Source organism: Camelina sativa, chromosome 2 (genome assembly GCF_000633955.1).
Source record: "Camelina sativa cultivar DH55 chromosome 2, Cs, whole genome shotgun sequence".
In the NCBI taxonomy this organism is placed as follows: domain Eukaryota; kingdom Viridiplantae; phylum Streptophyta; class Magnoliopsida; order Brassicales; family Brassicaceae; genus Camelina; species Camelina sativa.
In genome coordinates this window covers 17,618,549-17,643,055 of record NC_025686.1, presented here as the reverse complement: position 1 = coordinate 17,643,055, position 24,507 = coordinate 17,618,549, and the positions used below count along the sequence as shown (strand labels likewise).

Here is a 24,507-nt window from a genome sequence, read left to right as displayed (position 1 = left end):
AAAAGGGATCAGATTCTTCGATCCAAAAAAAAAACGAATACTCAGAAAGAAAAAAAGAAGAATATGTCAATGAAGATTGAAACAATAATATGAATTTGGAGATGTACACAAGTGAGGAAACTGATGATACTTTTTTGTTACCCTTGAATGCATTGAAACCCTTCACAAATCCAAAGCCAGATTCCAAACAATATAGCACAGATGCAGAAATCAAACATCAACACAACCCAAACATGTTTCTTCCAAATCTGTTTAGCCTTTTGTCTATGATGATGATCACTAAACAAACCATTTCTCACTTCCTTGCGTAAGACTCCATTGTTACCATTCCCACATAAATCAACCTTCTTCTCAGATATCTCCTCCATCGAACCGCAAGAATCATCTTCCCCTCCTTTCGCTTCGTTATGATTATGCAACAACCTCTTCTTCTTCTTCAACGCCTTCAACGGTTTCCCCAAAAGCGGCATCAAAGCAGCTCTTCTCCCTTTAGACGAATCAATACTCGGATTACGACTCTCTCTCGCTACGCTCCTCGGCGATCCAACCAAATCCATATCCAATTCCAAATCAACATCAACACAACCAAATCCACCACCAACGATCTCCGCGAATACTGGATCCAGCTTCGATTGAAGACAAAGCGAAACCGGGTTATTAACAACCGTCTCCGCATCGGATCCACCGAGTCTAATCAGATCCTCCATAACCGATCTCAAACGATTCAAAACCCAGAATGATTCGGATTTCTCCATAGTTTCGTCGAGAATCGCGAAATAAACAAAGGAATCGTCGTCGATCGCGAACGTGTACGTCTTCTTGCGAACAGTGTGTGAGAACATCGAATGATGCGGAGGCGTGTTCTCGATGCATCGTAATGCTACGGCTTCGATTCCTGGCTCTTCTTTTGAGATGAACTCGGCGAGGACTATGGTTCCTTTCGCAATGCAAGTGTATGACAATAAACTCGGATTCGTAATCATCCTTTTCCTTTTTTTTTGTATATAAATACAAAATCAATGGAGATTCAAAAAAAAAAAAAAACAGAGATCGTTTAGGTTTTATTTCATTTTGGGAAATGCTGATCAGAGAGAGAGAGAGGAGATGATTCTTCTTTCTCTGATATATCTCTTTCCCCTTTCTCGTCCCGAATCTGATCTGTTTCAATGGTCTCTTTCTAGGGTTTCCGGAATATAACAGAAATGGTGTGATCCATTATTGGAGAAGACGAAACTAAAAAAGATAGATATAAGAGATACAGCCTAGCCCAATGGAATGGAACTACTGTTTACTGAAAACCACATTGCTATATTTACAATAATACCCCCACAGTTATCCGTGATTCGAGTAATTCACACGTGCTAGGGTAACGCCACGTAGCAATTATAACCACGTCGGACTAACAGTTCTTTATTTTATATATTTTTACTGTACGTCAACAAAATATATTTATTTTACTGTATAGCTTTAGAAATTTGTTAATAGAGAAACATACTCTTGAGAAAGCTAATGTGTCGCCGCCAAAGAGCTTGGTGCACTTTTAGCAAAATAGCCTTAAATTTTCTGCTTAATTACATTAACATACCATTGTATTTTCAAAAAAAAAAAACAATTAGCTCAATAATAATTTGTTATGTCATCATTTCTCACACAAATTTAAATATCACATATTAAAACTAATTAAATAATTACATACTATTTTATGGCAAAATTTCACTAAAATTTACTTACAAATATACAAGTCAAAGTTTTATTGATTTTAAAAAATTAATATAAATTATTGATTTATTAAAATAAATATAAGTAGAATATTCTAAAAATGCTATTAAAAACATATAAAGTTAATAAAAATAAAGAACATATAACTTATTAAACATATAACTTATTAACAAAATCATATAAAAATGTTATTTTTATGTTAATATTATTACCATCATAATTTAAATTACAAGCTTTTAATAGTTATTATAATTGATTATAAAAAAGAAATATATTACTCCTGAATTATCTCCAACTCATTAAAGGAAACTTCATTCCCAATAAATATAGATTTATATATATTCATAAATAAATATAAAAATGACAACAAATTAGGGGATATCATGATGTGTGTGATTATTTATAAATATCTAATTATGTAAACTAATTAATCTCAGTGTGATTATTTATTAAAAAATGGAAATATTGATAACCAAATAGGAATATATGTTTTAATTGTACATTAATCAATGTGCTATTAAAAAAGAATGAGAAAATAACCTTTATCATTATAAATAAACTTAGTACCTAAAAAAATCATAATATATTTAAAATGAGTGATTATTAGATTATGAAAAATTGTTATAGTTATTCGATTAACCATTAATATAAAAATTTGATTTATAAAGCACACAAAAATATATATTTTCATAAATTGTAACATTTTATAAATATTTTCTTTACCACATTCACATAATTCACGGATGAAATGTATTCTTACACGAATACGTTGATTTTGAAATTTCATTAATTTTTTCATAATGTATTTTTTGGTAATAATCCGTTTTTTATAGAAAATATTAATAAACCGACTAACTCAAAATATTTAAATAGCCTAATCACAAATATTAAATCAATAAATTAGATTATATTCAGAAAATTTAGTTTAGAATCCGATTGTTACTAACATATAATAAAATTAATTAATTAAACTACCAGTAATTTAGTATATGTTGTTATGGTTACATAAGAAACATGCAAAATTGTTATGATTACAAAAAATAAACATAAAAGATATGAATTTGATTTTTAAACCACACAAAAAACATGTTGCAATAAATAGTAACATTTTATCAATATTTTATCTTCCACATTTAAAGATTTCACGGGTGAAACATATTTTTTAAACGTAAAAACACAGCTTTGAATAATAAATAAAAAACTTTAGTTACATATTATGTTTGACACAAACAAATATTGGTTTTAGAATAATAATTTTACTTATAATAATTTTCTTTAAATCGATTTATTCCGCACATAGTGCGGGTTGTTACCTAGTTAATTATTAATACCTTAAAAAACTTATATTCATCGATCGTGAAGCAGGTTTAAAATTTGGGGAGTGTTACTGTTATGTAATGTAATCAAATATAGGACATGCTTCGATAATTTTAAAAGATAAGGGACCTAGTGCTAATAAACTTTTTGGGACGTCGTTTACATTGCGTTGTTTTTTTTTTTTTTTTTTTTTTTNGTTAAAAGTTAAAACATAGCGTTGTTGTTGTTCAAACTTCAAAGTGTGTGGACCCGATCAAAGATGGATCAACCCGACCCGAAGAATGGCTCTGGATTGGTTATCTCCGCGACTGAACCGATGCGGTCGTTTCTCGCCATCGCCTCCGGTGATCTTCGTCTCTCCGAAGAACTCAGAGGAATCGCTTCCGATCTTCGGTCGAAGAACACCGTTCAGTACAAATTGCTCCGCGCTATATGGACCGGATCCGATCCGTCGACCAGACCGGATTTGTTGGGACTTTTCTCCGGCTCCGGTTTCGTCTTCAACAGTCCCAAACCTAGAGAGAAGGTTACACACGAACCTCCAATTTTACATCAAATCCTTCTTTCAGTTTCACCATCTGTTCTGGGATTTTCGAATTCGTATTCAATCTAGAATGCGGAGGAATTTTGACCTGGTTAGATTCTGTTTCTGTTATGAAGGAGATTATGTAGATGATACTGATCATGTTCTAACAATTCAGCACAAATTTGTGTGTTTGTAGTTTTGATTGATTCAGATTCAGATACAAATATGCAAAATCTTGTTTGGTTAGTTGGAGTAGTCGAGCAGAGAAGCGAAAAAAGAATGCTTCGTGTTTGCTTGTTTAGAACCATCTTCATGTCTCGCCATTTCTTTGCGAGTTTGTGTTTAATTTGATCTGATTTTTTTTCTATTGGTAGAGTGAAGAACTGAAACTGAGATTGGTAAAGCTCAGAGAAATAGCAGAGAGGAAGGAGTATGCTGAGCTTGTTAAAGATATTACACCCAAGAAACAAGTCGAAGAGCCTTTCTCCTCTTACAAAGACCAGCTCGGTTTCGGTAAGCATTTCGATTCCCGGATTACCTTTTTTCTTGTTATACATAGGATTTGATTTTCCTTCTTAATAGGTTTACATGTGGGTCTTACCATGTTCACTGGATATTTGGTTGGATACGCTTCTTTCAGAGCTTTATTCAACCGCAACCCTGCTCTGGTATTGTTTTCTGCTTCTCTGCTCTCATCTTGTCAAATTTTCAGGAAACTCGTTGCGGTTATAGCGAATCTTTTTTTTTTTTAAATCATTGGTGTTCTGTTTTCTTTCTTTTCAGAGTGCTGCTGGTGGGATTCTTGGACTAGTTTTGGCGATGCTTGTGGAAACACTTCTGTTTATAATCAAAACGTCTAGAGATGATAAGATTCAGAGCTCTCCATCGTTCACTCAGAGCTCTCCATCATTCACTCCCACTACTAAGAAGAATCAATAGAACTTCAACTTTGCTTGCATTCTCTTCCTACCGAGAAAAGAAAGAGAGATTTGTAGAGAGTTTAGCTTTGATACGTACGTGATATAATAATCATACCAGTCTGATTTGGGAATTTTTTGTACTCATATGACAAGAAAGAAACACAGAATTTATAGTTTTGTTTAAATAAATCTGAAGTTATGTGTTATCTTTTCCTTTCCCTTTACATGAATGATGAACCAGAAGGCGTATAATATAGTTTGGACGTTCTGTGGCCTCTAAAAACGTTTGTGTTCATCTCCTATTGGAGGACATTTTACTCGTGGCAATTTATGGGAAGTCAATTCAAGTGAACCTTGTTCTCCATACATGGAGATGGAGTTAGACGTAATCATCAAAATAGTATGGTCATTGGATTTTGATATAAAATTTTACGATGACTTAAGATAAGATGATAAACCCATTTTCATTATGTTTCCTAGTTATACAACTACATTATAGGAGAAACATAATGAAAATGGGTTTATTATCATCAAGTATCAACTTCAATCTTCCTTACTCTTTAACTTTAAACAACAGCTAGAGAAACAAAAAAAAAAACCACAATGCAGATTCTTAGCTCACACCACTTCCGCTATCATATTCAGTCTCAGAAGATCATAAGGAAACAATGGTCGTTTAAGGAGGTGAAGCTGAGAAATAAAGAGCGGTTACAAGATGTGGATTCATTCTTACAATATCTGTATCTCTTTGATGCCAATTCTATACAATGTTAATAACAGATACACTTTTACGGGGTCATATACTTCATTTGATCTCTGCACAGTTATTTGCACCAACTGGTTCTCGTAAGCAACTTGATATCGCCATCACTGCAGCTTCAATGGATGCATCTTCTCCCTGGTTTCAAGACATAAACGTAAACAGTTTATACATAAGCAAAAACAAAGAAAGAAGTAAAGAAAGAAGTAACAATCATCGATTTGAATTCGAGAGATAGTTCTTGCCTTCTCTTTCCAGTAAAACATGTTGCCGTATTTCCCAGCCAATCGACTCCAGAAACTACGTGGTACGTCTAAATCAACCGTAGCACCAACATTGAAATTCAATATGTTCCCTGTTCCAAATCCGGTTGTCAAGATCAGTTTCCCATTTGGATATACTTCAAGAACTTAACAATGAAGTCTGAGATGTTAGTTACCAAAAGTCGGGTCAGCAACAAACACAATTGTGCTATCATCCACCTGCCAGAAATCTTTGATTGCTAGCCCTGTTACAATAAAACAGCAATGTCATCAAGTAAAAAACCTATATAGAGATCAAGAAAGTACATATGTTGCTTTCGAAACATATATCATCATACCAGGTGTAACAGGATAGTTCTGAGCCAATACTCTCAACTTAAATCCTGTATCTTTCTCAAGATCAGCTATTTCTTTAGCAATCCTTTTCTCCTGTAACTCTCAAAGAGCAACAGAATAAGCCATTAGATCCACATGACATAAACAAGAACAAAGTGCTTAAATCAAATCCTAAAAAATGGATGCTGATAGAGTCATACTTGTCCATTAGAGAGGAAATCAGCAACATCTATAACAGAAGTGAACTCTTTAGGAAGCAATTCTGGTTTGTTAACACCAGCTTTTGCCTCTGCATATCCAACGCCTGCAAAAAGAGATTCAAAGTTATTGACAATTGGAATCTGGATAATTTCGTCTGCATTGTTCATACTTCATAAAGTCTCAAGCTTGAGATTGAGGATGAGTACAAAAAGATCCTAACTTTGTGATTTTTTTTTAAAGACTGTTTTAGGCAACACATCGACATTGTTATTGAAATCAAAGAACTTGTTGTTCAATCCCCGAGTCAAAAAGCAATGATCTTGGTGAGAAGGGGACAAAGAAATGTACCCGATAGAGATAAACTTAGAGCGAGAGCTCCAGAGAACACCAAACTCAGAGATTTTGATCGGAAACGTGAAACCCAGTTTTCGACGCCGGAGGTTTTTAAGGAGAGACGAGACGACGGTGAAATTTCTCCGGAGATGTGGTTGAAAACAGAAGGAGAGAAGCTTCTACATTGTGTAGAAGGAGGTCGAAAGAGCATCGCCATGACTCTCTAGCAAAAGCTTCCTTCTTCGTTACTCTGCTTCGTTTTGGATAACGTTAAAACGCTCGCTTACTATTTCGGTACAGACCGGAACATATTAAACCGGAAATAACCAATGTTTGGGATCCATAGGAGATGGTTTAGATAGGTTATTGAATTTTGAGATAAAGACTTTATAAACCATTTTCATCACACTACTCTACTGATATATTTGTGAGTTGTGTGACCAAGAAGACACATTGACAAAAGTGATAAATAAGGAAACTTTTGAATTGAAATTGCTAAAATTTTATTTTATTGTGAAAACCTATAGAGAGCTCACCTAAGATGAGCGTTCACATTTTGATTTTGCTAACAGAAATTAACATTAAATATTATTAGACTTTAATTGAAGCTAATGACGAATTTAAAGTGTAGAGTAAACCATCGATCATTCTTGCTCTTAGTTGTGTGGAGGGGAGTTGGGGACAATGCGAGCGCAGTTATCTTTGAGGAGAGGAGGGAAGAACGGGTTCAACGGAAACATATGGGGCCAACAGTTGGCATCTAAGGTTGAAAACGCTTTGCAACATGCGGTTTCGACATTTTCGAATTTTCCGGAGAAAACTGATTTGGCGATCTCGAGTACACATCCTTCAACACTGAAGAGAGACGACCAACATTTTACAAGATCAATAGGTGAGCCGGGTGTGAACAGTCCTGGAAGCATTTGAGCTACTCCTTGAGTGGCAAAAGTGGCAGCACATAGGGAAACAATTAAGAAGATTGAGACAACAATTTTGCTTGCCATCTTTCTTGTTAATCCTTTTTTCTACCTTTCCGTTTCTTTCTTTTTGGTTTTGTTTTAGACTTAGATGCTTGGGATACAAGAAAATCAGAATTTATAGGATCAGGAAACAAGATTCTATTTCATAAACCGAAGAGTAACATATCAGTTGTAAATTTGGTTTCAATATGTAACTCATGTTTAAGTTTGATGTATTAAACTTTGTTACATTAATTTGAGTTGACTTGTGTAAATGTAGTGTTTGTTTGTTTAAGTTTTGAAACAGAAGATGTGAAGCTAATAATTTTCATTTCACCCACCACTTATACCCAAACCGTGGTTAAGGCCTAGTATATGGTGGATTGGTACAATAACAACTGCAAATTTTTTAGCAAACTAGATTTTAATCGGCGGTATGGGACATTATATTTTTTAATTTATGGTTTATCTTTTATTAGTTAAAAAAAAAAATTAAAAACAAAATAGAAATGTGTTTTGTTCAAAAAAGTAAAAATAAAATAGAAATGTGTTATATTTTTGGGAATTTTAAGGGTTAATTTGAATGTATGGTTTATGTTTTATAGTTTTTGAAAAGTTTTTTTTTAAAAAATAAAATATAAATGTGTTATATTTTTGTGAATTTAAGGGTTAATTTGAATACTAATTTAAAATATGTCTATTCTCTAGATTATTATTTTATGATAAATATAATTATAATTGAATTAAGTGGATTGTAAGTAAAATGAGCGTATATATAACATTAGGAAAGATTTTTTTGGTACTGATAATTGATAAATATATATTTAATTAAAATCTAAATAATCATATTTTGGTCGATTTACTATATTTAAGTTTTTGTTTTTTTGGCAATTTTCTAAGGACTAAGATTGTAAATAAATTTTCAAATAACAATGATTAAAATGGTAGAACCCAAAATGTATTTAAAAAATGTGAGTTGTACCATCTTTTTAAAAATATGGAGGAATCTAGCAACAACATCTCTTTATCTGGTTATTGAATATTGAGATTAGACTTTTTATAAACCATTTTCATCACTGCTCATATATTTGTGAGTTGTGGCCAAGACAGATTAACAAGAGTGATACATAAGAATTTTTTTGAATTGATTTGGCTAAAATGTTACTTTATTGAGAAAACCTATAGAGAGCTCTTCTAAGATACACGTTCACATTTTGACCTTGCTAACAGAAATTAACATTAAATCTTATTAGACTTTAGAGCTAACGACGACTAATTCAAAAGTGTAGACCATCGATCATTCTTGCTCTTAGTTGTGTGTAGGGGAGTTGGGAACAATGCGAGTACAATTATCCTTGAGGAGAGGAGGGAAGAACGGGTTCAGTGGAAACATATGAGGCCAACAGTTAGCATCCAAGGTCGAAAACGCCTTGCAACATGCGGCTTCAACATTTTTGAATTTTCCAGAGAAAATTGATTTGGCGATTTCGAGCACACATCCTTCAACACTGAAGAGAGACGACCAACATTTTACAAGATCAATAGGTGAGCTGGGTGAGCCGGGTGCGAAAAGTCCTGGAAGCATTTGAGCTACTCCTTGAGTGACAAAAGTGGCAGCACAAAGGGAAACAATCAAAAAGATTGAGAGAACAGTTTTGCTTGCCATCTTTCTTGTTAATCCTTTTTTCTACCTTTCCTTTTATTTATTTTTGGTTTTGTTTTTGATTTGGATGCTTGGGATGGTTTTGGATTTTGCAAGAAACTTTGAATTTATAGGACTATGAAACAAGATTTTATTTGATAAATAGAAGAGTAACATCAGATTTAAATTGTATTTCAACATGTAACTCATGTCTTAAGTTTTATGTATTAATTTTTAATAACATTAACTGGAGTTGACTTGTGTAAATGTAGTGTTTTCTTGTTTAAGTTTTGAAACCGAAGATGTGAAACAAATAATTCTCATTCGACCCCCACCCCACTTGTTAAACTTGAGTTTGGTTTGACTCTAAACAACACTAGTTAAGATAGCCGTAGCCTAACCAGGTTAAGGTCTTACGGTGGACTAGTACAATAACAAACTGCAAATTTATTAGGCTAAATTCATTTTCTTACAATCATTTCTGTTTCTATTCCATGTACACTCCAGTTTCTATTTCGTTTGTTTTCAGATAATATAAGTACTGATTGAAACTGTCCAGTTGCAACTACATATCTGTGTATTTCGTAGGAACGTATGGATAGATAATTTTTTTACAATATATTTCAATAAGTAAAGATTATCTACGTATTGGTTCTTAAAGTTTATGGAATAGTACCTCCTTCTAAAGAATCATCATGATATAAAAAAAAATTGTTATTGGATCAAACAAGCAAATGCAGCATACGAATATAATGGAAAACTACATAAATAGCAGCATAAACAAAGTTTAAGAACAAAGAGACTCAACAAACTCTTTATTCTTTTAAGGTCCTCCAAGTATGGCATTCTCTGTATCTTCTCTACTCAACGCATAGCTAAACCTTCTTTCCATGTCTCTCTCTAGATTTCCCGGCCCGCTTTTCAAGTACCTACATTACAAGCAGCAATCAATAGTTAGTCAGGCAGATTACACACAGAAACTCCTAAGGGAAATGATAAGAGAACATGTCAATACATCGACTTGTTTGGTCTGTTGGATAGAGAGATGCAGAGACATAAATTTAGCTTCTTAATTTTCAAACTCCTTCTACAGAACATCTAGATCTGTCTTAAGATCAAGTTTAGATAGCACCTCATCACAATCGATTTCCGCACTACAAATACTGAACTAGGATTCACTATCATCATCTTCAATACACATATACTTTTATCCAGGCTAAAACAAACTCTTCTTCACAACATTGTTCAGAATCAATACCTAACACATTCACAAACACTTAAACTAGCTAAGAATCATTCATAGAGGAACCTGTGGATACTAAAGATTTGCAAGATACTACTGAAGAACGAACATACACATTTTTGGTATTTTAACAACAGCATCTCAAACTCTAGACCTTCCCAGACTATAAAAGGATCGAACTTTAACAAAAATTCGAATACAAGAATCCAACTTAGGACCAAAATTGCAATTTCAGTATTTATTATATAATATACCTTATGCAGAGATCGGTGACGTCAAGAGATAACTGAGCGTGCCAATCAGGTTTCTGAATCAACCAAACAGCTCTATCGTCTTTGCTTTGGTAAAACCCTAATTTCCTCAGCCACGCCTCTATGCAAGGTAAGCTATGCGAATACAGTGGCTTGTTCTTCTCCGGTAGCTTCTTCAGCCATTCGTCCTCCGTTTCCGATACCTCCTCCGCGTCTGAAGATTTCGAATAAACTAGAGTTAGCGGTTTCCTCCGAACTGAATTAGAAAAAGAACCGAAACTACGACATCTGGGAGAAACTGAAGCTTTCGAGCTCGAAATGTGAAGAAATTTCGGAGCGATTAATGATTGTGTAATTGGAAAAGGAATCAAGTTGAACGAAGTAGAGACACAGTTCATGATAACAAACAAATTTTCTCCGAGAAAATTTCTGATTTTCCCGGGAAAATTCTGGCGAAATCGATCGAGAAGAAGAGAATCTGACGCAGATGAAGTTGCTGTTCGTCATCTGGTTCTATCTTCAATTTCGCCACGTCATCAACTTGGGCCTTTTCAGTTTCAATTGTAAATGGGCTTTTAGATTAAAGCCCAATAAATCTCGTAGCAATATTTTGTTTCCCGCCAAAACATAACCCTCGTCGCTCTCACTAGTCACTCCCCTCATGTTATCTCTTCTTCAACCCCAAAATCGAATTCTTTTTTTTTGTTTTTTTTCCTACTCTGTTTGTTTACATTTCAATGGCTGGAGATTTGTTATACGCCAAAACGCAGCGTTTCGTGCTTCTGATAGATCTTAATCCGTTACTAGTCAAACCCGACACGGAGCAGTACCTAGCCGTCGTGATCTCCGCCGCCGAGAAGCTTCTCTCGTTTCCTCCTCTCTCTGCTTCTCTCTTCTCTTTCAAATTCTTCTTCTCTTCTCTGTCTTCTCTTTTATCTTCCTCGAAGCTTTCTGCAGCACTCTCAATTTCATCTTCTTCGCTTTCATTTGACCTCCCTAGCCCTACACTTGTCTCTCTCAAACGCGCCATCGATGCGGTTAGAAGATGCGAGCTTCGATCTAGTTCCACGGCGGTGGCGGCATCGCCTCGTGGGGTTAATGTCGCGGCGAATTTGCGACAGATCGTCTATGATTACGCTTGGGAGCCGGTGGTTCGAGGTATGATTCCTGGATTCACGGATGGTGGTGGGTTCGATGTAGTTAGGTCGAATTTGGTGGTGATGTTTTCCCCAATTTCTAGGGATTTGGATTGGGTTTCTGAGTTTCTCGATGTTAAGGCTGGTGATGAGTGTCTTAGCGACTTGGATTTGTTCAAGTCAAAGTTAGGTGAGATTTTTGACTGTGTGAATGAGTTGTTTGATGATAGAGATATTCAATTAAGCTGGATTGATGTTAACTCTGGTGAAAGATGTGAATTGGGATTGAAGTCTGGGTTTTTCGATAGTGGGATTAGAGAATTGGGTTGGGGACATTGTTCTACGGATTCAATTATTTTTGGTTCTTCAATTGTTCCCTTTGGTTTAATCTATCCAGCAATTGGTGTTTGTCCGAAGCTATCTACTAGCCAGAGATTTACTGTTCAGGGGAGTCTTGAGATTGCAGATATTAACGGTAAACCTATGGAATGCAAGTGCGGTGAGCTAGAGTTTTCTTCTTCTGAGGTTGGTGGTAATGGGAAGAGGTGTGATGAGTTTATCAGCTTAGCTAGTGGACCAGAGCCGGTCAATCAGGACGACTCTCTAGTTGAACATTTTTGTGATGGGAATACCAAACTCAGTATTAAAGCCTTGAGGCTGTGTGATGATGATGATCTTATCGAACTTGAGAGGTATACTTGTGAGACTTTTGTTGTTCATGAAGTATCTCAAGAATCTGATCAAGATCAGGAGCAAGAAAGTGGGTTTTGGGCAGACCGGGTTTTTCAGATATTAGTTGAGGAGACGGGTGAGAAGGTAGCGAAAAGATCATCACCCATATGGCAGATCTTGTTAAGTTATCTCTATAGGGAAGATTACTCAGCATTGATATCTCTTTCGAATAGCAATGGTAGTTTGCGGACTGGAATTCTCAAACCCTTCACTTTTTCCTCGGCTTTAATCTGTGTTCTTGACAATGGAGTGTCTCGTCTAACTGTGGATCATGAAGATAGCAGGAAGAAAGTCAGCTGTAGGGAAAATAAAAGAAAACCAAGAAAAGGTACTCTTAATGACATTACCTGGGAGGAGTTCTGCAGATCAGTAAAAGATTATGGTCAAATAGATATAGAAGATGTTTATTTCTCCAAGTTTAGCAAGTCGAAGAAATTAAAGTTTTTGAAATGTTGGATGAAACAGATTAGTAAACCCAGAGGTTGCAGCTTATCCAGCTTGTCCGTGACTAATAATTGCAATGCATTGGAGGATATGGACGCAAATCCAATTGAGGAAAAGAACAACTCCTCTGAAGAGACAGAAAAGGCTAGCTCTTCTTTACCTGTAGCTGAAGAGGACATTGCTTTGAGTGGAAATCGTATATCTGGAAAGCAGGAAAATGATGCATCTGTTCATGCAGCATCAGAGTCATCAGAGAATTTCTTCGCTACTCTTCCTACTAAAATTAAACAAGGGATTAAGTCTGAGGAAATAGACTTGTCAGCTCTGGCCGAGCGGCTGGTCAAGTCCTGTGTCTTCTACTGCTCTCAAAGAGCTGAGAAGGACTATAGCTGTGAGAGTGGAACCCTCTTGTTGGTCTCTGAGGAGCTAACCAAGATATTACTGAAAGAACCGAAAGATATAGTTGCCAAGTTCAAAAAGAAAGATTCATTATCCACGGCAAGTGAGCAGAAGTCTGATGAAGCTGCCCCCAGTAGCATCGTTAGAGAGTATCCTTTTATTTTCTGTTTGGTGTTACAGTAGCCAACTTATTCTTATGTTTTTATTTTCTGTTTGATGCTTTCTGTTCTGCTCATTTATCTAAGCTGAATTAGCTGTTCGGCATCGTTGTTCTGTTTTCTTTAATTAGCTATAAGATACGAGCTGCAGATTCTTTTCCGAATGGAGATTCTAAGATGTCAGATAGGTTTGGGAAGTGAGGAATCTGTGACACAGAAGTTTGCAAAACAGATTTGCATGTTCCTTGAGTGCATTCAGTGCAAGTTAGATGGCGGATTCTTTGGTGAATGGAGCCTTGATAAGTATGTTGACAAAACTATAAAAGCCAGGTATATATAATGCCATTCTCAGAACTTACACATTGTAGTTTTGGTCATATGTGTATTTATGCTAATGCATCATCGACTTATGCCCCTTCTCAGGTATCATCATATTCTTGGAGAAGCTGTCAATATAATATATACAGAGATGGATCTGCTCATGTTCAGTGATGAGGATCTTGAAGATAGTTTTATGAACAATGAAGAGAGTAGTCAATCAGGGAGAGAAAATTACCATAGCAATCTCAAGAGTCATCATCATATTCAAAGAAATAAAGATGTCCCTGGTACGAGTAAGGAGGTAAACAGTGAGGAGGGCATAGAAGCTAAGAAAGAGGTTGAAGCACAAGAAATGAGGGAGAGGGCAAGAAGATTCTCGAGTCACACAAGTTGGATGCCTGATCTTTGTAGAGTCTGGGCACCAAAACAAACTAAGAACTCTAAAGGCAAGGCGGGCCAGCAACAGAGAACGGCCAAAAGAAAGAAAGAGCAAAGATCAGTGGAATATGATAGGGTATGTGAGACACCAATGACAACTACAGAGACCAAACGAACACGAACTGGTAACAAAGATGACTACGAGTGTGAGACTCTGCCTCGTAGTTCAGTACCAAAGGCTTTGTTTCAGGATGATTCTTCTTAGGTAAACTTTCTCTCCCCGTTTAAAGAAAAGACTCGGAGCTCGAGATAAAGACTACATTGAAGTCCCACTTACAAAGAAATAAAGCTAAAAATAAGAAAATGGAATAAGTAGAGTTAAAGTGGAACAGGGATGTTCTTTGTTAGAATTAGTGCACAGATGGAATCTCATTGTATTTACTAAGAATCATATACAGATTAATACAAGAATGAGTGCTTCAGTTTGTGTGTTCCCTATTTCAAACAAAGGACATTGGTTGTGTTTTGGGAGATATAAGATAAGTCTACTTATCAGGAGGACACGAAGGATTCTTGGCAAAGCAACTGGTGCTTCAATTTGTGTTCCCTATTACTTATTCGTGTGCATCCTTGACAAAGGAAACTGTATGAAAGTCAACGTTGTTCTCCACTGCATCAAAGGTAGGAAGATACTATTTTTTTTCAAAAGAGCAGAGTTCTACTTCATCATACTTATTTGATCATGAAGAGGCCGAGTCATCACAAATATTATCAAATGTGACAAAAGGTGGTATATCCAAGAGCATATGCATCTCAATCTAATAGAGAATACAGTACATAAATAATATAGATATGATATTTAAAGGCTTAAGAGAAAGACAGTCTGAGACTAGTACTCATTACCAACCTAGGAGTCAATTTTTTGAGGTGGAATAAAGTAAGGGGACCCGAATGCATCAACCCAACTAATGATGGAGGAATCCTCCAGATCTACAAGTGCGCTTTCGTCGATATCAAAGGTGTGGACTTGGTTAGAGCACAGGCCAGGAAAGGAGCTACCATTGACACAGAAAGGTTCCGACTTTGAGAGGAAAATGACGAGATCTCCGATGTCTTCAGTGTAAACGGCGCTCCCTTGTTCGTCTAGCTTGAAGACCATCAAAGCTTTTGTTTTCATTTTCAAATCTCCACCGGAGGTGGCCTTCCTATACCACTTAACCAAGAAAGTCTCACCTGTGGTTCTTGACTCCACCAAGTGTTGGCTCGTGCAGCACGAACCAAGAAGTTCCCGTTTGAACTTTGTCAGCTCGGGAAAGTTTTTAAATCGCAACCTCTGAATCTTGGGATTGTGCTTGTGTTTGTGTAGATCCCATGATCCAATGAGGTGGCCTCCAGATCCGGGAATGCGAAACATGTCATGTTTCTTGGAATACATAACAGGGGAGGAGTAGAAGCAGGGGGGTTCGATTCTGATGTTGGTCCACTTGGAGTTAGCTTGAGCTGGTCTACATAAGCTGAGCTGAGGTCCCAAGAACTTGACAGCCACAACACAGTCTTCATCCTCAGGAGAAGAAGTGGACATGGCCACGTTGGTGACAAGTTTGGTTTGGCAATGAGGCAGAGTCACAAGAGGAGGCAGAGGAATGCGTTTGGGATTTGTATCAGATGCAGCCGGGTTTAAATCGTCTTGGAGACGCACTATTCCGTCATCCTTCAAAGTAGCTACCCAACCATGAGATGACCCGATCGTTACCATGGCCTTTCTATCCACCAACTCCATTGGAACTTTCTTTTCCAAATGATGGCTGTCGTATTCATTAGCTTTGTAAATGATGAGTTTTCCGAGATCCGCGTTTCTTGGTCCACAAGGCTCAGCGCCGTAGACGAAACAAGGAGAGGTTTGCAGCAAAAAAGTTGAGAAGCCCTTAGAGTGAAGAAGACAAGATCTTACAAACACAGGTTTCCCAAGGCGGAGCCTCGAGAGCCGGCTGAGATGGAGAGACATGAATACGATTATGTTCTTTAAAACAAAACAAAACAAAAAGCAAGAAAAACCCTAATTGAAGAATTTGTTGTCTACACCACCTAAAACCCTAATTGAATGAAGAGTATGTCATCGTCTCCACCTAAAAACCACCCATTATTAATACATAGCTTTACATCTCACCCAAGTTTTTGGATATGTTCTCTTACATGTGTGGGCTCGCCTTCTCCTTTCTCGGTTTGCGCTAAACAAAACTCGAAAATATTTAATGTGTGGAAAACTCCCAAACTTTGGTTTCTACCTCATGACTGCGACTAAGAAGCAAAGTGACAGCAATCTTATGATAGAGAGGAAACTGAAGGATGGAGATGTTTGGTTCTGTCTAAACAATTTTTGGATCATAACATAATTTCCCAAAAAAAATAAAGTATCTTGATTCTTGCAAATGAAGTTCAAATGCTAGTCTTACATAATTTTACTAAGATGATCAAGTGTCATAAATATTTGATGATATACATATTACATAAGCACAAACAACAGACTTCCACATTACAAACATTAGTAGTAGTATGATTGTATCAGTCAGTTAAACTCACATTCCAAGAGATCAAATTAATGGGTTCGTTATATGTCACACACTTTATATATTCTATGTACTAATTATCAGCTTTGGTTTCAAAACTACTACACTATCTCCAATTAAACACAGAAGCCACAATCGCTTAATTAAATTAACTTTTGGATTCGAATTAAAGCAACTGAAAAAGTTGATACACATGCGCAAGGGTTCGTGTTTTGTTTCTGCTTTCAATCTCTGTCATGAATTTCTTCTTCGAATTGGATATGAAGTTAAAACATATAGTATAATTTAGTTGGGAGACAGATTAAAGAAAATAACAAATTATTAACTCTAAGAGCATATGCATATTAATCATACAGAGAGAGGTTTAAAAGAGAGAAAGACACAGAGGACGGACGACTCATCTAGTATAAATTTAAATTTGGTGGTGGAATATGATAAGGGGCCCGGAGTGTAAGATTATAACAAAAGGAGTCGGGTTCATCCAGACAAAAAACGGCGCCTTCATCTACATCCAAAAGTTTGACGATGTTAGGGCACATGCCAGGAATGGAGTTAGCAAGGACACAAAAAGGTTCCGACTTTGAGAGGAAAATGCAGAGGTGTCCAATGTCGTCAGTGTAAACGGCGTTCCCTTGTTGGTCCAGTTTGAAGACCATTACAGCTCTTGATTTCATTTTCAAAACTCCCCTGGAGGTGGCCTTCCTCCACCACTTAACCAAGAAAGTCTCACTTGTGGTTCTTGACTCCACCAAGTGGTCGCTTGCGCAACACGAATGCAGAAGCTCCCTTGTGGTCTTGGTGAGCTCCGGAAGGTTTTTAAACCGCAGCATCTGAATATTGGGTTTATTTTTGTTGTTGTTGTGGGGATCCCATGATCCGATGAGGTGGCCACGTTGGGTGACAAGTTGGGTTTGGCAATGAGGCAGAGTCACAAGAGGAGGGAGAGGAATGCGTTTGGGATGTGTATAAGATGCAGCCGGGTTTAAATCGTCTTGGAGACGCACTATTCCGTCGTCCTTCAAAGTAGCTACCCAGCCATGAGATGAGCCGATGGTTCCCATTTCCCTCATCAACTTTAGTGGCACCTTCTTATCCAAATAGTTGAGCTCCCCGGTAGCAGTCAGGATGACGAGTTTTCCGCGATCTGCTCCACAAGGAACAGCGCGGATGATGGAACAAGGAGGAGTGTGCCTCGAGGAAGTTGAGAAGCCATTAGAAAGAATAAGAAGATGAAGAGACGGAGGACGTTTCCCAAGTCGGCTGAGAAGCAGAGACATGCTCTTCTTAATGGAAAAAGCAAGAAACCCCTAATTGAATTTACAGTATGTCATCTTCTACACTTAAAACCCCCCTCCATTATTAATACACATAGGAATGGCCTTGGCCACCAAGCTTTCCATCTCCACAAATTATTATATTTATTTATTTCTATATTATCACTCAAACGCAAGATATTTTTGCTCTTTCACCTGTATAAATAATTCCAAAGTCCTTTTTAAAAAGCTCAATTCAGCAACATTAAGCTGAAAATACTCCGCAACATTAAGTAACTCAGCTCCATCTGAATTTTTAAAACAACTCCCCTAACCTATCATCTCCATTACTGTGAAGTTCGTCTCATTTGTTTTTGGCGGCTTTGCTGCTGTTTTAACATCATTGAGTTTCTCGAAGAATCTCTTCTAGTCTTTTAGAGGGCCATGTCAGAAATCCTAACAACGTAAAAGCATTTGATAGATATATTTTCTGTTTCTTGGTATCATGAAACTATATGTGCAACTCTTTTTTCAAACAAATTAACATTTTCAATGTTAATTGAAGTGGCTTGAATTAGTAGAACTAGATGATGCACTTACAAAAAATTTCTCATCCTCTCGATGAAAACGATGTGAGATTCTCGAAGGAGGCAGGTGGTGGGAGCATGAGTAGTGAGTAACTGAGTATGTTCGCTGAGCCATTTTCTCCTAACAAAGCTCTTCCCAATTCTATTTGAAATCCAATTTTATGTTTTAAAAATCTCCCACAAACACTGTTATTATTGTTTCAAAATCTCACAAAATCACAAACTGTCTTTTCCTTTTTACTAACAAAAAATATAACAATTCCACCAAATATTCTCGCTTGGTTTAGGCAAATGGAGAAAGAGAAACAAGTAGATTGGAGTAAATGTGTTGGCTTCTTTATTACATGAGGAAGGGTAATTAGTACTCCGATCCGTATTAGATAAATGTGTGATTTTTGTTTTTGTATTATTATTATTTCCTTGTACTATATTACTATATATCTACAGTAAAAATTCTATAAATTAATAAGGTCACGACCATAGAATTTTATTAATTTACAGAAGTTTTAATTTATCAATAAATTAATAATTATTAATTTATCGATAAATTTTATTAATTTATAAAGAGATTTTCTCATTTTCACATTGAAAATTTTTCTATTACAAAATAAGATACTTTTGTTATCATTCATAATTTTTAAAAATTTCTTAATTTATGATATTGGTTATCGTAATAGGATGAATTTCAATTGTTTAATAGATTATCTAGGTAAAAATGAGAAATGTTAGAAGCTTAGAGTTTAGAAAAAAATGTTACTATTATCCTTCATGGTAATGATGAAATCATAAAAAATATTGCGGTACCTTTAAAACCAATTACTAAATAAGCAATATCGCATCTATGACTCTTCACATTTTATGGATGCGATTTGAGAATACAACAAAGGAAAAATTAGAGATGAGCTCCAACAATAATTCGAGAATAAGCAAATAACAACAGAGTCATATTTCACTAGATTTTCTTATATATATATATATATATATTATCAGTTTATATGATTATTAATTTATGATATTGATGGGACCATATTTTTACATAGGATTTCCAAAAAAATTATTATTTTATTATTTTATCGAAATGTGTCATTTTTTTACACTGGCCCAACTCGAGACCGTAAGAATTTATTAATTTATAACGAGTATTAATTTATAGAGGTTCTACTGTATATTACTTGCAAAGTATTCATCCATGTTTGCTAAATCTAATATTTTTAGGCATAATTCTTTTTTTTTTTTTTTTTCATTTCATCCAAATTCATTAATTAATACTATATATATTAATACATTTCACCGTCATTTGTAGGTTCATATATAAACATAAAAATCATATTATTTTTTTTTCTCGGCTCTAAGCAAAACTAAACATTATATAGAAAAACATGAAGAACTATATATAGCATTCCCTCTACATGTATTTTCTTTTTAATTATTAGTTATACTATACCAAAAATATTTCAGGAATATTAACCTTTTATCACTATATGTAAAGTAAAATTTAGTCCATTATTTTATATCGATGTCAATCAAGTACAATATAAATCACACAGCCAATGTAAGTTTACAGAGAAATATTGATAAATGTTGATCTGTTTGACCTCTTTTCGTTTAATATGATATACTAAACACTAATATGATAAATGTTGACTTCTTTTTCTCACTAGTTCTGTACAAAATATTTACAGAGAAATATTGATCTCTTTGTAGTCAGATTTTGTCTCAATCTCCATCCTTATTCTCCATGTTGAGTATACACATAAATACGGAGATTGAGTACTCATTTTTCTTTATTTGTCAAAATGGTTTCTTTCAAAGCAGTTTTTCAAAATATTTGTCAACTCTATTTTAAGAGAGATGAAAAATGCAGCACAAGATTCAACTGAGTGGAAGAAGCTCTGCCTTCTTGGAGCTGAGAAGGTAGCCTTGAAGATCAAGGGGAGGATCCAGCTGCAGAAGTGTAGACTGAAGTTGTGGAGGCAGAGAATGAAGATTCAAGGGTTGTGGTATCTTGGAAGAAGGAGAGATGAGTTTTGGGTAGAGCCTACCCAATTTCAGTACATCAGAGGCTATGGAAAGCCTAAGCATCTCTTCAAAGAGTTTGAGCATCTGAGGAGGCAGTTCTGGAAACAACAAGAAGAACGAGAGTCTCACGAAAAATCAAAAGAAGAACATGAGAGAGTTTTTCAATGGCCCATCACCATCACCGAGAAGAAAAAGATGGATGATGCTGAGGCGGGAAGATCTCTGATTAAGGGGCAGAAAAAGCATGTAGGAGCTGTTAGGAAGAAGAAAGAAAGGAAGAAAGCAATACAAGCTTCGAACTGGAACCAAGCTAAAACGCCACCATCACCACCGTCAGAGACTGAGACTGAGCAATAGTTAAATATTAATATATTTATAATTAAATTAATTATTGTCATTAATCATTCATTAGAATGCTATAAATACTATGGAGGTGAAAAAAGTAGCATAAACATAAATAAATAATTATAATTAATTAAAATTTAGTGCTTTAAAATATGAATATGATTATAAATATGAGAGTTACAAAATATTTGATAGAATATGTAAGTTTATAAAATATGTGAAAAATTCATAAAAATAAATTTATTGTGAATAATGAACTGATTTTTGGTTTGAATACAAAAATTTGAAATTACTATAAATATAAATATATGGTAGGAACTTCAAGCTAATCAAATTGTAATTTTAAATATACATTTTATTCTCTCTTAAAAATGAAATATGTATTCAGCTATTTCTTTATAAATATTTATAAATTCCATATATTAAAATATATTTTAGTTTATTATAATTAGGGTGAAATTAAAAAACAAATTAATAATCATATTATGTGAATTATTTCCATTAAAGTGAATAAATAAAACAAAAAATTATTATTGGAAAAAAGCATACCTGAGTAAATAATTCGAAGTATGTAGTTTGAATTGTCAAATGAAGAGGGCATGCATGCATGCATCCATCGTACATGAATTTTTTTTGGATAAATTCTTTTTTTTTTTTGTTTAAGAATTCTGGATAAATTATAGATAAAAAACAAATAAATTATATTGACCTTTTGAAAATGTTGACCGATATTCACATGAATTAAATATGTTGAGTTTTTTAGAAGTTAATCAATGCGCGCGCATGAACGCAATGACATTAGAATTTTCAATTCTGTACAAAAATGGACTCAAGTCTTGTTAAATGAATTTCCAAACTTGTTCATGTAACTTTTTGTCAAGTGATTAAAAGGTTAATTAATAATTTGGTACGGAATTATTATATGAACTAAAGAAAATATTATAGTTAGTAATAAAATATATTATCGTGTAATTGTTTATTTTATGTATATTATTCTATGAACTGACGAGTGACGAGGACACGCTGGAGACTACATGGACAGAAAAGAAGGAAAAAAAGAGAACATTTATATGAATTGGAATCTTTTTCTATGTTAGTTTTATGCAAGAATTGAGTGCTTCAATTTGTGTTCCCTCTTTCAAACAAGGACGAGCCCAACTCCTGAAGCCTCAATCAAGGCCCAAGTATCATTTGTTATGTTACTCACGATTCAGTAAAATCGACTTATCTGGACACCAGAATCATAGGCAAAGCATTTATTTAGGACATGATCGGTTATATTTCATTTTGAAAGTATATATATCTTCAGTTCATGAACCACTTTGACAAAAAGTCAACAAAGATAGGAAAGTAACTCTTTTCTAAAGGAGTAGAGCTCTAGCTAGTCCATCATATCATCATGTAATACATCTGTTCATGAAACGAGTCTAAATGTAAGAAAACTTGGCTATAAACAGCATTCCCTTCTTCGTCTAGCTTGAACACCACCACTAAAGCATCTGTTATAAGCATGTCTACATCCGAAAACTCTCGTCACGCTCAAATGTTTCATTGTGTGTCACAATCCAACCTGAATACGTATGGCCTTGGTTCCAGAATAATAAGTGTTTCGTCATGTATATCCTTGTGCAGTTGTGCTCCTAGTGTTGAACCAAGATTTCTGCTCAAACTGCTTGTAAACCACAATATATTCATAGTTCAATAATATCTGCTCCAGGTTCTTCGACAGGCCTATACTTTTACTCCTTTCTGTTCCTGCAGCAACAACTTGAAGTGCGTTTGGTCATCAGTTCGCATTTCCCAAACAGAAAACAACAAACTCATTAATTGGCGCCTCCTCATGTAGGAGGGAATCCCGACTGCTGATATGGTGGCTGCGGTTTAGCAATTCCTTCAAACACCACGAGCACATCCTCTGGAGGCTAGAATGGAAATATTCTAAAATTGTAACTATTCTCTATTGCCATTGGCAGACTTGGAAACTCCAAACCTAGAATTCAATCATATACCATAAGGTATTGTGTATGACGGAATTCTAGGATTATGCTTTCCAAGCAAGAAAATGGCAGTGGGGAAACAATTACAATTTTTAAAAAACCGAGAGATATTGCTGCTTCCAAGATCAAACATAGTCTAATGCGCATTTCTCAATAGAATAATTAGTGCCCTCACGGTAGTTTTGTTACGTACTTACGTTCCGACCTTTAAATCTCTCATATATTGTATAGGAGGAAAAGTTGTTTGATGAAGTATCATTAGAGTCGAGTTGTGGGTGTTCTCGTTTGAGGTGATATATTGTATATATATCTATAATATATAGTGTGATCGATATTGTTATATTTATAACATGTAAACACATGCTTTGTGTGACTAATCTACTGATAAATTAATATAATAAACACATGCTTTGTGTTTCTTCCAAATGCATGCTTTCTGTTTCTTTCAAACAATGGTTGAACTACCGCACGCCGATCTGTTTGCTCTTCCTTTCTTTGCTATAGAGTCCGATGGTTCTTGCCAAGTTTCAAATATGAATGATTCTTGTTCGAATCTACGTATTGTTCTTAATACATATTAATTATTGCAACATAAATGAAATTAGTTTTCTCTTCTTGTGAGGGTTTGGACTCATCATGTGTTGGCCTCAACAAAACAATTCAATAGTTATTACATTTTGTCTAGATGCCTAAGTTTGATAGAGGAAAGAAGAGAGGTTCAGAGATGGGTTTTATCACGGGAACGGATACGGAAAAACAAAGCAATTTGAATATCAATGTTTAGGCTCCCACAAAAAAACACACTAATATGACATCAAACACCAATATTTGGTAGAAAATAACATTTAGATCCTCGTTTTTTGGGGATGTCTTTAAATTTAGTACTAGTTTATGTTGAAAACATCTATGAAAAGTTATTGAATGAAGATGATCGTACATGTTTATGACTAATACAAACTGTGACTTTAATATTAGATTACATATAATTTAAATTCAGACGATGATATAACAACAAATTATGCATGAATATTGCATGTTTATCATTCTTTCATCTTGACATCAAATTTCAATTTTTTTTTTTACTATTTTATATAGAGAATTGAATCTTAAAATAACTTGGAAAATTCAGTCAATTAGTTTAAATTTGTTTTTAATTCATCAGTGAATTTTATAAGAAGTTTTATATATTTGGGGGAGAAAAAAAGTGACAAAAAAACTGGTGGCTTTTATTTGTGTTCTATTTTTAAAGTGACGTTGCTTTAAAAAATACTGAAAAAAATAAAGCCAAAAGGCAAAAACTAATTAAGAACCTTACAACAAGTAATTAAATAAAAGAAGAAAAAAAAATCTGTGAAGACTTTTAAAACTTTTTACCCCAAAGAATCGATAGTTTCTGTCTTTCTCCCTTTTTGTCAAATACCGTCATTGAGAAGGGCTCTAAAATTCCATGATATGGCCTCTCCGCTACTCCTTGAACCCCATGGATCTGGTACACTCACGTATTAGAATGTACCAAGGAGGAGAGAGGAGAGGCCGGTAAGGCCGAACCTTGGAAGAAGAGAAGAAAGGCCGGAAAGGCCATGTAAAGGCCGGTAAGGCCATGTCCGTGTCCGTGAGCGACCATGTACCGTGTCCGGTACCATGTACCGTGTCCGTGAACGGACCCATGTCCGGTGAGCGGCCAGTTAGGCCGTGAACACA

General features: G+C 35.2%; 8 protein-coding genes across 8 annotated transcripts; 2 read left to right on the top strand and 6 right to left on the bottom strand.

The window, feature by feature from the left end:
• On the bottom strand, positions 122-1,260 carry LOC104728100 (phytolongin Phyl2.2). Its single transcript, XM_010447132.2, has one exon. The coding sequence runs from the start codon at positions 981-983 to the stop codon at positions 138-140; it is 846 nt and encodes a 281-aa protein (XP_010445434.1). The 5' UTR covers positions 984-1,260; the 3' UTR covers positions 122-137.
• LOC104728092 lies at positions 3,229-4,693 on the top strand. Its single transcript, XM_010447124.2, has 4 exons — positions 3,229-3,562; positions 3,937-4,075; positions 4,145-4,230; positions 4,346-4,693. Exons 1-4 carry the CDS (start codon positions 3,296-3,298, stop codon positions 4,499-4,501), a joined length of 648 nt encoding a protein of 215 aa, XP_010445426.1. The 5' UTR covers positions 3,229-3,295; the 3' UTR covers positions 4,502-4,693.
• Positions 5,093-6,639, bottom strand: LOC104728087 (thylakoid lumenal 15.0 kDa protein 2, chloroplastic). Its single transcript, XM_010447122.2, has 6 exons — positions 6,391-6,639; positions 6,042-6,145; positions 5,844-5,934; positions 5,682-5,750; positions 5,488-5,597; positions 5,093-5,380 (listed from the first exon to the last, which is right to left on the bottom strand). The coding sequence occupies exons 1-6, from the start codon at positions 6,590-6,592 to the stop codon at positions 5,288-5,290; spliced, it is 669 nt and encodes a 222-aa protein (XP_010445424.1). The 5' UTR covers positions 6,593-6,639; the 3' UTR covers positions 5,093-5,287.
• Positions 7,032-7,425, bottom strand: LOC104728079. The gene has a single exon (XM_010447115.1). It carries the CDS (start codon positions 7,377-7,379, stop codon positions 7,032-7,034), a length of 348 nt encoding a protein of 115 aa, XP_010445417.1. The 5' UTR covers positions 7,380-7,425.
• LOC104728073 lies at positions 8,644-9,052 on the bottom strand. Its single transcript, XM_010447110.1, has one exon. It carries the CDS (start codon positions 8,998-9,000, stop codon positions 8,644-8,646), a length of 357 nt encoding a protein of 118 aa, XP_010445412.1. The 5' UTR covers positions 9,001-9,052.
• LOC104728069 lies at positions 9,638-10,961 on the bottom strand. Its single transcript, XM_010447108.2, has 2 exons — positions 10,474-10,961; positions 9,638-9,905 (listed from the first exon to the last, which is right to left on the bottom strand). The coding sequence occupies exons 1-2, from the start codon at positions 10,866-10,868 to the stop codon at positions 9,800-9,802; spliced, it is 501 nt and encodes a 166-aa protein (XP_010445410.1). The 5' UTR covers positions 10,869-10,961; the 3' UTR covers positions 9,638-9,799.
• On the top strand, positions 11,145-14,641 carry LOC104728063. Its single transcript, XM_010447106.2, has 3 exons — positions 11,145-13,330; positions 13,478-13,669; positions 13,763-14,641. The coding sequence occupies exons 1-3, from the start codon at positions 11,208-11,210 to the stop codon at positions 14,301-14,303; spliced, it is 2,856 nt and encodes a 951-aa protein (XP_010445408.1). The 5' UTR covers positions 11,145-11,207; the 3' UTR covers positions 14,304-14,641.
• LOC104753515 lies at positions 14,946-16,072 on the bottom strand. Its single transcript, XM_019232597.1, has one exon. The coding sequence runs from the start codon at positions 16,041-16,043 to the stop codon at positions 14,946-14,948; it is 1,098 nt and encodes a 365-aa protein (XP_019088142.1). The 5' UTR covers positions 16,044-16,072.